The 11,071-nt window shown below is 55.6% G+C and overlaps 1 protein-coding gene across 1 annotated transcript; it reads right to left on the reverse strand.

Annotated features, from left to right (window-relative positions):
• PGC (progastricsin) lies at positions 1 to 9,189 on the reverse strand (the record flags this gene model as incomplete). Its single annotated transcript, XM_080805910.1, has 9 exons — positions 1 to 153; positions 855 to 953; positions 1,344 to 1,491; positions 2,132 to 2,254; positions 3,795 to 3,994; positions 4,636 to 4,754; positions 5,695 to 5,812; positions 6,116 to 6,266; positions 9,131 to 9,189. The coding sequence occupies 9 exons, from the start codon at positions 9,187 to 9,189 to the stop codon at positions 1 to 3; spliced, it is 1,170 nt and encodes a 389-aa protein (XP_080662036.1).
• Between the last annotated feature and the right edge of the window lie 1,882 nt (positions 9,190 to 11,071).

Below are 11,071 nucleotides of genomic sequence, written 5' to 3' on the forward strand. Positions count from 1 at the left end.
CTAGGCAGCAGCAGCAAAGCCCACCCTGTTGTTGCCAATGTCGAAGATGGAATAGTAGGACCTGAGGAAGACGCCCCCGAGGATCCACAGGGACTGGCCACTACTGGAGGGCAGGTAGGTGGCCTGGACCCCAATGGTGCAAATGCCATTTCCCTGTACAACACAGAAGGGCAGCGCTCATTCCTTGGGTCACCCATGGACCGGGCCCTGCTCAGCCCTGAGCCCCAGGCCAGGAGCATGAAATGCAGAAATGAGGGAGCCAGGCTTGTGACCCCTGGGGGCTCACAGGCCAGCTGAGCCCCAGAGTAGGAGGGATTTTTGCAATGGGTGGAAGCAGGCTGTGGTGACCGTCTGCAGTCTCCTCTCCCCAAGTTCCCACCCGCCTCCCTTTTGCTCCCCATCTGGAGGAGCTCAGCCTGCTGGCGAAGCCTTGAAGCCAAACCAACTCGGCTTCCAACCTGAGCTTCACCCCGACTAGCTGTGTAGCCTTGCATCTGTTTCTTAACCTCTCTGGACCTCCAAGTTTTCACTTGTAAAATAGAAATTAGCACCCCCTTCCTCGAATGGTCTGGCAGTTCAGTGGGATGATGTAGGCAAAATGCTTCCCCTAGGGCTTACCCTAGTGAGTCCCCAACTGATACCCCAGCACCTCTCCACACTTATTAGTAATAGTAATCAATAATAGATGGCACTCTTCTGTTTTGCGGTCTCGTGCCAGTGTAGGGGTTCGGAACCAGTGAAGGCAGAAAACAAAGCGGGGCTCACGAAGAGCTGGGGAATGGCACGTGGTGAGGAGACCCGGTATCTCGGGCCCCCGGCCCCTCCTCACAGCCCTCACGTCCCTGCAGACTCACTGTGAAGATGTAGGAGTGGTAGGGCAGGGAGAAATGCACACCGCTGATGCGGAAGGTCAAGGTGGGCAGGTTCTGGATGTTGTTACAGTCCACGGTAAACTGCAGAGAGGAACATGCCCCAGGTGCCACATCGCCCACCTGCAAGGACCTGCCAACCCCCTCCCCTCAGCGCCCTCGATCCTGCTGGGGCCCTGCTTGGCCCCACAGTCCAGTTAGTTTGATCTTACTCCAAAGCCTGGAAAGTGTTTAACCCGTTACTTTGGAAGGGCTGAAGCTCCAAGGAAATTCTGCCCCAATAGTAGCCACCCATTACCCTCCCAGCTCAAGACCCAGCCCTCAGCCCCAGTCCTCCCAGGCCCCCCCACCCACCTCCAGGGCTTTGGGACAGCTAGGAGCATGGAGACCAAGAGTGGGGCTACTCCCAGAAGAATCATAAATGCCTCCCAGGGGGCCTCTCCGAAAGAAGGAGGATGCCTCCACCAGACACACCTGTCCATACTGGTCGGCCTGGGCCCCTGTAGCCTGCAGAAGGGTGCTCAGGTACTGCTGGGGTACGGTGAGCGGAGATGTGCCTGTGTCCACAATGGCCTGGCAGCCCTGGGAGCACCAGCCCGTGGCATGGCCGCCAATGAGGAACCTGAATGGTGAGGAAATGAACGCCTTCAGCACTTCCAGCTCAGGGCATCTAGGAAGTGGGCTTTCCCCCACCCCCAAGGGACAAACAGCCACAGCCACAGAATCGTGGTATACCTGGAGGTAAGGACTCTGCAGAGGTCATTCCAACCATCCCCCTGCCTCACACCATTCAGAGTCTATTCAAGGCCACCTAAATGGCCATGGAACGTTGTTCTTTAAAGTTCCAAGGAAGTTTCTAGAAACACTGAAAGCCGGTGTCACTGAACGGTTTAAGTACTGTGACCACGTTAATCCCCCCCACCAATACATTATAGTTTCCAGTTAGTAAGCACATAGTGTTGAACCACAGGGTTTAGAATGTTTGAGATTCCAGACCTACTCCATTTACATTGTGCCCACCTCACGCACTTCTCCAGGCTGAGCTGGGCCTTTAGTCTCCAGCAGAGGATAGCTGTGGCTTTGTGGGGCAAGGCTTCAGGGGTCTCCTATGTGTACCTCCTAGCAGTACCTGCCTCTGTGTGTGTGTGTGTGTGTGTGAGAGAGAGAGAGAGAGAGAGAGAAAGAGTGTGTGAGTGTTTGTGGGTGCATAACATGAAATGCCTCGAAGCCTGCCAGGTCCTCAAGCTCCAGAACAGACTCACTCCTCAATGCCAATCTGCCAGTAGCGCTCCTGGGTGACGGGAGCCCAGTAGATTGGTCCACTGTGCAGGCTGTGGTCTATCCCTCCAAATATGAGAACTGCTCCATTCTGAGAGCTCATACCTCTGCAGAAGGGAAAGGGAAGGGTGAATCAGGGAAATCGCTATAGAAAAGATTTCCTGTTGCACATTCATCCTCAAAGGGAAATAGAGGTCCTGCCCTGGCTGCAGGCTGGGGGTCCCTAAGAGCATGGCTGTGTCTCACCTCAGACTGGGGTCCCTGAGGGCAGGTCTATGTCTCCCCTCAGACTGGGGTCCCTGAGGGCAGGGCTGTCTCTCCACACCTCAGTCCCTGAGGACAGGTCTATGTCTCCCTTCCTCAGACTGGGGCTCCCTGAGGTAGGGCTGTGTCTCCCCTCAGACTGGGCTTCCTGAGAGTAGGGCTGTGTCTCCCTCCTCAGACTGGTGCTCCCTGAGGGCAGGGCTGTGTCCTCTCTCAGACTAGGGCTCCCTGGGGGCAGCACTGTGTCTCCCTCCCTCACACTGGGGCTCCCTGAGGCAGGGCTGTGTCTCCTCCCTCAGACTGGGCCCCCAAGGACAACACTGTGTCTCCCCATCACATTAGGCCTGCTGAGGGAAGGAGTTGTATCCCCCTTTATCACTGCAGCTCCAAGCTGAGCCCCTCAGAATTCCCAGTGCCTATGATTCCAGAAGCAGGGCCTCTGGGGAAGCTGCTGGTTGTGTGGCCCACCCCATCCCACACACCCTTCTTCTCTCTCTTCCACTTCTTACTACTAGTATCGTATGTCACTGAGAGTCTCACCCTGAGCCCCGCTTGTCATTTTTCTGCTGGGACTGGAAGGAGGTAGGGCCTTGGCAAAGAGGAGAGAAGGATATTCCCTGCTCCTTTCGGCCTCCCCTGGGAGCCGAACCTGAGTGTGGAATTGGGCAGAACTCCTAAGGGCGAAACTCAGAATGAATTATAATCAGAGGCGAGACTAAGTCAGCAACATTAGGAGCAGGGTAACACTGTTGATAGTCAGACTCAAGAGATTAAGGTGAGAGAGCAGATGCTGACTATCTCCAGAAGGTGGCTGGCTAACTCTGGAGAGGAAAGAAAGTCCCCCACAGGCCACTCACTCCACCCCCACCACCTGGCTCCCGGGCACCCACACTAAGCGGCTGCATGGCTTGTGTTTGTGGTGAGAAAAACACCCTGTTAGGGGCAAATGATGAACCTTGGCCAGAAGACTCCAGGACCTGGAGAGAACAATACATCAAAGGAGATGAAGCAATAGATTGTACACAAAAGAAGTGTCCAGAAGGCAGTGAGCTAACTGCAGCTCTGGGCAGGAGGCAAATCCAAGAGGTATCCAGAATGAGCAGCCTACTCAAAGCTAAGTTCACCCAGAAGAGAACTGGTGACAAAACGCGAAGTAGGAGTGGGCTGGGACAGACACGGAGATGAGGGAAAGGATGTGGACAGGGGGAGAGTTGGACAGGAGAGGACAGCCCAGGAGGAAAGTCCTAGACACAGTAGGAGCTGTGCCTGATGGGAAGCCCCCCACCCCCAAAGCACTGAGCTCACTTGTCTGGGGTCTGGGGAGGATGGGGGGAGTTGCCCGGGAGCTCAGGAACCACCCCCTACCCCCAAGCAGTATCTTACCTGCCCAGGTAGAAGCTGAAGACCGGGCTGGGGAGGAGGCCAGCCTGCAGCAGGCCCTGCAGAGCCGTGGTGCTCCTACCCTCTGCCAGGGCCGGGTAGGCCAGACCCATGATGCCATCAAACTTGAGCTGGAGGAAATAGGGACTTGGCTCGTGCTCACTCAGGCCAAACTGCTGGTTGGGGACCTGAGCGCTCTGAACCTGGAAGGGACACAGGGGATGGGAGGTGATAAGTGGAACTCCACTCATCTCCCCATACCCTCCCCCACAAAGACCCTTGAGGCTCCCTTGTTCATCCCTCCCTCACCCCTGCCCCTTGCCTTCTTTTTTTTTTTCAATTTTTTTTAATAAACATATAATATATTATTAGCCCCAGGGGTACAGGTCTGTGAATCACCAGGTTTACACACTTCACAGCACTCACCATAGCACATACCCTCCCCAATGTCTATAACCCCACCACCCGCCCCTTGCCTTCTTGACACTTACAAGAGCCAAGTTTTCTCTCAAGTGGCCTTCTCTGGCTGCTGCTGCAGCGCCACCCCCCGCCCCACTTCCATCTTCTTCCCCGACCCCCCTCCCCCAGTTTAAGGTCCTTCACTAAAGGACTAGGTCATCCCCTTCATCGAGGGCACTCAGTGTGGGCAGGGGACGGCATGAAGGGGCACTTGGTGTACTCATCGGCTGGTTTGTACTCAGTAGAGCACTAGGTTTTCTCCGTATTCTCAGGGTCTCGGGCTAAACTCCCATCAGACTCAGATCTGAGAACTTCCAGGCCAAGTTAGAGCCCCAGAGACAGCTCCCACATCCTGGGGCACAGAGTGGCCTGCAGTCCCGCTCACCCTCAGAGTGTCATAGCCGTAGACACCACGGAGGCTGCCGCTACCATACTGCACGGAGAAGGTCTGCCCGTGGCTGAAGTAAGTCGAGGAAACGTTGGGGTTGAAGCGGGAGTGAGTGGCTACAGAGGAAGGAGAGTTTGGGGAGGCAGACCAACAGGTGGAGGGCTGCCCCCCACCCGAGTCCCACCCTTTGCTCCCATACTGGGGCCCCAGCATCCCTGGACACATGGTCTCTAGGTTCCCAGCACAGGAAGGCCCGTGTGAAGGTGGCCAGGCTTGGCCTCAAAGCCACCTCTGACATGCAGAATCTTGCGTTGTTCTTTGACCATGACCCTTGATAGGTAGGTGGCCTAGAATCCTTCTCTGTTTCCCTGCCCTCTCCTTACAGATCCCCTCCTGAGAAATCACTCATCAGCTGTGGGAGCAAATGAACTTCCAGGGGATCCATGTATCCCCTCTACCCTCACCCTGTCAAAAACCTGGCCTGGGATATCCAGGGACATGGCCAGTGAGGGACTCTTTGGATAAGAAATGTCAGGACCCAAACCCCCAGGCTCTGGCAGGGACCAAGGCAGTGTTAAGGAGAGGGACTTGGCCCGTCTACAAACACAGCTACAAGACAGGGACCAGCTCTTGGATTGTTCTCCCCTGCGTCTAGGAGACATGTGGGGAGAACTTAGTAAGCAGAGGAGTGGAGTGACATGGAAAGACTGTTGTCGACTTAGGTGAGACGGAATGGCGTCGTCTGCAGGGAACAGAACGGAGCAGAGCAGCGTGGGATGGATGGAGCGGGGGGGGGGGGGGCGCGCAGAGGGCGGACTGGAGCAGGTGAAGGAGCACGTGTTGGTGAAAGGGAAGACAAACAGACCACCCAGGCCTAGGGCCAGCCTCTTCCCTCGGTCTTGCACATGCCCCTTGACCCTGGCCAAGTCCCTGATTCTCAGGATTAAAGCCCCCAGGCCCCACCATCCCTGCCACGCTTGCCCCTTCCCCCAAGGCCCCTAAGGCGGTCAGCGCCCTCCCTTGCTAACCACTCTCCCTAGTGAGCCCTGCACTTACCACAGGCCTGGCTCTGGCACTGGACCGAGGGCACCCACAAGCTGGAGGATCCGGTATCAAAAAGGACCAGAAAGTTCTGCGGTGGGGTCCCGATGGCGATTTCCCCAAGGTACATACTCTGGGGGGGGCCATGGGGCAGGCTGTTAGCTCGGGAGGGATACAGAGACCCTCAGGCCCAGCCTCCTGCTTCGACAGAGCGCTTGCTCTACAACCTGCCACAGAGGAAGAGGCCCAAGCCTATCTTCCATACTTTCCCAGAACACACAGACACTCAGTGGGGGCTGGCAGGTGTGAGAGAAGGGAGCAGTACACAGGCACCAGGTGGGAGGGTACAGAGGGGATAGCAATGCACACCCCCGGGAGTCCGGCCTCAGTCTTTGGCCCCAAGGAGAGGGAACTCCCACGGAGAGTCAGGACTCACATCCAGATAGGCCAGGGGTTCGTAGACCATGCCAAGGTCGCCAACGTGGTACTTCTGGGCAGGGTCATTCTTGTGGGTCCTCAGGAACTCCCCCAATAAGCCCTTCTCCTTCATGGTTGCACGGATAGGCTCTAATTTCCTCAGGGGGACTCTGAAGAAGGCCTGGCGTCAGGGCAGGGCCCTCCCTCCTTCCTACAACACCTCTGACAGTCCTGGTTCCTCCGTCCCTCCCTGCCATGCCACCTCCAACCGCATCCCTCAGGCCCCAGCCACCGTGTCCCTGTGCCTATCGCTGTGTCTCTGTGTGTGTCTCCCTCTCGCTCCTGCTCTGGCCCCGGCTCCCTCCCTTTCTCTCTGTCTCCATGTCTCTTTCCCTAGGTCTGTCCCTCTGTTTCTTTCTCCCTCTGCCTCTCTCTTTCCCTCTCCCTCTCTTCAAAGCTCTTCGCAGGACTTGGTCCACGATTCAGAAAACAAATACCTTCCCCGATACATGCCCACATCCCATCTCGAGGGTCCACATCCTATCCTGGCCCTTTGCTCTCAGATATCCCATAAATTCCTTCCCTGTAAGGGGAGGAGGACTTTGGCCATTAGCCCTGGCAGGATATATGCATTGTCTTTATGTAAGCTCTACGTCCAGTGTAGGGCTTGAACTCAGGACCCCAAGATCAACGGTCACGTGCTCTACCAAGTCATCCAGCCAGGTGGCCCAGGAGATATGCATTTTAAGAAAGATTTCAGAGATAGCAGAGCTCACCCCAGTCCCCTTCGGTGGTGGCCCTCGGGCACCTGGTCCTGGATGACTGAGACACAACATGGGTATGGGGGACAGCACTAGACTGGGACTCAGAAGAAAGGATCCTGTGTCTGCCCTTGCCTCGAATTGTCTGGCCTGGGGCCAGTCACTGCTCTTCTCCCGACGCAGTGGAAGTTGGCCTGGGTGGTCTGGAGCCCAGATCCGCCCTGGAACTGGAACTGATGAAGTCTGCATTTCTGCCCTCATCTCCCTTAGGTTCTCCTCCTCCAAGACCTGCTTGCTGCCATCGCCTCGGGGGTCTCTGTGGGTCCACCCAGGCTCATTCCGGACTCCAGAAGTCCTGCTCCTTGCATTTCTTTCCGCACCTGATTCCTCATTCCCTCAAGACCCCGCATTCGCCCCCCATTCTGCACGGAACCCATTCACGTTGAGCTTTGAAGACTGATGGTTGCTCAGGCTCGTCGCTTCCCCGGAACTTGCATATCACACGCAGGTTTCTGCAAGGGGCCTTGTCTTCAGCAGAGGCATCGGTCCTCATGGGTGAGATGAGCAGCCTTGTGCAGGCCGGGCGCCCTCCCAGGTCCTGGGAGCCACGCCTCCTCGCTCCCTTTCTCCTGACATCTCAGCAGGTGCACATTACGTTCCTGCTGTCTCTGCTTACATGCCTGTGCCATCTGCTAAATAAATCGTGGGCCTTAAAGGAGTTTTTAGCAAATGTCTGCCTATCCAGAAATCACCGTTCCTTTCTGCGGAAGAAAGCACACCTGCCGTTCAGTGTCTATTTGGACAGCAGTCACCCCAACTCTGTCCCAGGTCCATCTTTTCTCATCAGATGGGAAAGCAGCTGCGCTTTTTCCTTTGCCTGGAAGTGCACCCGCCAGCAGATTAAGTCCTCAGCAAGGCATGTAGCCTGTAGTGAAGGATTATGGAGAACACACCAGGATGCTTTGCTTAAGATAATGAAAAGAAAGCCCAAGAGAGTAAGAAATGAATTAGCCTGCACAATCGCAAAGTGTGTGGCCCCAGCTTTTGCTAACAAAGACAGCATCTCTGACACGCATTGCTGGGTGTTTTGCAGATTCAGAGCAGGGAAGGAGAGGGCCACCCAGTCACAGCTGATGAAACTAGAAAAACCAGGGGCGCCTGGTTGGCTCAGCCGGTTAAGTGTCTGCCTTCAGCTCAGGTCGTGATCCCAGGGTGCTGAGATCGAGTCCCACATCAGGCTCCTTGCTTGGCAGGGAGCCTGCTTCTCCCTCTGCCTGCTGCTCCCCCAGCTTGTGCTCTCTCTCACTCTCTCTCTCTCCCTCTAACAAATAAACAAAATCTTTAAAAATAAAAAAAAAAAGAGGGATGCCTGGGTGGCTCAGTTGGTTGGACGACTGCCTTTGGCTCAGGTCAGGATCCTGGAGTCCCAGGATTGAGTCCTGCATCGGGCTCCCGGCTCCATGGGGAGTCTGCTTCTCCCTCTGACCTTCTCCTCGCTCATGCTCTCTCTCATTGCCTCTCTCTCAAATAAATAAATAAAATCTTCAAAAGATAAAAAATAAAAAATAAAAAAAAGAAAGAAAGAAACCAGACCAGTGCCAGAAAGACAAGTCATTCAGTCGTGAGGTTGACCCAATCCCTGACCCTTCAGAAGAATCCATGACCTCAAGCCCCTTGTCTCTGATTATTTCCCCTTAAAAACCCTCACTTGCAAACCATCAGTGCATTCGGGACTTTTGAGCATTAGCTCCCCACGCTCCCGGGCAGCACCACCAATCTTGCTTCATGGCAAAAGCTCGGGGTCAGGTTTCTTTCTTTTTTTTAAAGGTTTTATTTATTTATTTGACAGACAGAGATCACAAGTAGGCAGAGAAGCAGTCAGAGAAAGAGAGGAAGGGAAGCAGACTCCCCACTGAGCAGAGAGCCCGATTCAGGGCTCGATCCCAGGACCCTGGGATCATGACCTGAGTTGAAGGCAGAGGCTTTAACCCACTGAGCCACCCAGGCGCCCTTCGGGGTCAGGTTTCTTATTGGCTTACAGGGCATCTGGTGGACAAACTCTCCTTTGGTTCAGTTACAGACATTTCATGAAGGCAAAGCTGTAGCTCGTCCAACCTCTGAGTCTCTGGTTTACACCTGCTCAGGAAACCCTCCCTGCCCCAGCGGAAACTCTGGAGTGGAGTCTGGTGGGGCGGCCTCTGGCCAGGTTACCCCTCACAGGGCTCCAGACTCCTGCCCGAACTCCTGCTCCAGCAGCCAGGCCCCAGACTCACTTGACAACTGCCGCATCCAAGAGCTGGAAGCTGACCAAGGCCACCACCATCCACTCCATGATGCTGGTTCCCAACTGGCCACAGAGGAAGGGCTGCTCCAAGTTGGGCTATTGCACTAAGTGGAGGCTTGAGCTCTCCTTCTGCCTTTATACCCCCAGGTTCTAGCCCAGTCCCTGCCTTCTGGCCCCAGGCAAAAGCCTAACTTCAATCCCAGGTGCACCTGTGCTCTGCCTATCAGTTGTTTCTGGGTGTTTTCCTCCTTTTTTTATATTTTTCCAGTTTATGAATTTGAGACAGAAAGAGAGCACACGGGGGAAGAGGGGCAGAGTAGAAGGGGAAGCAGGCTCCCCATGGAGCAGGGGGCCTGATGCCGGGCTCGATTCCAGGACCCTGAGATCATGACTTGGGCTGGCGGCAGCCGCTTCACTGACTGAGCCACCCAGGTGCCCCTGTGTGTCTTCCTTCTCGAGGGTGGCCACGGAGGACTTTTCATCTTCTGCACTTTTGAATGCAAGCTGTGGGGGCCGAGAAGTGTGAATAATAGGGGTTTTCATTAAGATGCACTGGTGAGGATTTCTTCTTGTCCGGGAACGGAAGCATGATGTGACAGTTTGGGGTGAGGGCCAGAGTCAGGTCCACGGAGGGCCACAGGGCTTCCAGAGATGGGTTTCTCAGCCTCTGTGCTTTTGCCATTTGGGAATGTATGATTCCTTGTCAGGGGCTGCTCTGTGCTGTTGAGATGGTTAGCACCATCCCTGGCCTCTACCCAGGGATGCCACCAGCAGTCCAAATGTTGTGAACCAACAACATCTCCGGGCATTGCCCAATGTCCCCTTAGGGACCCAAATTGTTGAGAATTGCTGGTGCATAGGTGATGCCCTCGGCAGTTTGACTCAAGTCCTGGTTCCCAGCTCCCCCAAACCTTGTGGGAGGCTGATCGGGTGGCTGGGAATGATGAGGTCTGTACCTAAGATGCTGGTAATTCCATGGGGGTAGTGAGATGCTGCTGATGGTGGTGATGACGGCTGGATACTTAGCCCTGAGGCCAGTGGTGGGGCTGGCGTGCCAATGGCTGAGGTCAGAGCTATTTGCAGCAGCTTTGGAGGCTACCCAGTCCAACGGAGTTCAAATTGGACAGTCTGTCATCATAGCTCAGCAGGTGCTCAGGGACACACCCACGATGTAAATCACTGGCCTCTGGAACAGCTCACCAACAACAAGAGGCCTGGGGCAGGGGAGGAGGGGACAGGCCAGACCTTGCCTCTCTTCCTCCTTGTCTCTCTTCTCCAGCCCCACGGAGGCTCTGCCCCTGTCTTTAGTGCTCCTTCCCCCGTTACTGTCCTCCAAGCCGCCATGTGCCCCTGTCCCGCCCCTAAGTCTGGTCCACCCTTTGCTCCTCTCTCTCTCTCTCTCTTCCCGGCCCAACTTGCTTCCCAACTACAAGTTTCTCATTGTCTGAGATGACCAGGAGCTGGCCCAGTGCCCACCAGCCCAGCACAGGAGAGCTCCCCAGTCTGGGGTGAGTGGAAAAAGTTCCCAAGCTCTCCCCATCTCTGCACCTTGTACCGCACACTCAGGGCTCCAAACCCTGGTCAGGCCCTCAAGCCCCAGGCAGAAGGCCACAGCCAAGCCTGCAAACACAGATATAATCCAGCCATTGGGGGAGATTTGCCTCTGGCTGCCACCAGGCACTGCCCAGCCAGAGCGCCAGAGTCTCCCCTAGCCCTGTGATGGGGGAGGGAGAGAGGGCACTAGAGGTCTTCCCAGGACTGGCCCAGGACTGGCACAGAATGGGATGGACCTACCTGATGGCATCTCATAGCCAAAGCAGCTCCCATTCCTCCCTGCAGTCCCCTAGGGACATGCTGGAGTCCAGGATGGAAGGCAAGGGAGTGAGGGACTGCACTCCATGGAACAGGGGGTCCGCAGATTCAGAAGGGC

The sequence above is a fragment of the Martes martes genome (assembly GCF_963455335.1).
Source record: "Martes martes genome assembly, chromosome: 6".
Taxonomy (NCBI): domain Eukaryota; kingdom Metazoa; phylum Chordata; class Mammalia; order Carnivora; family Mustelidae; genus Martes; species Martes martes.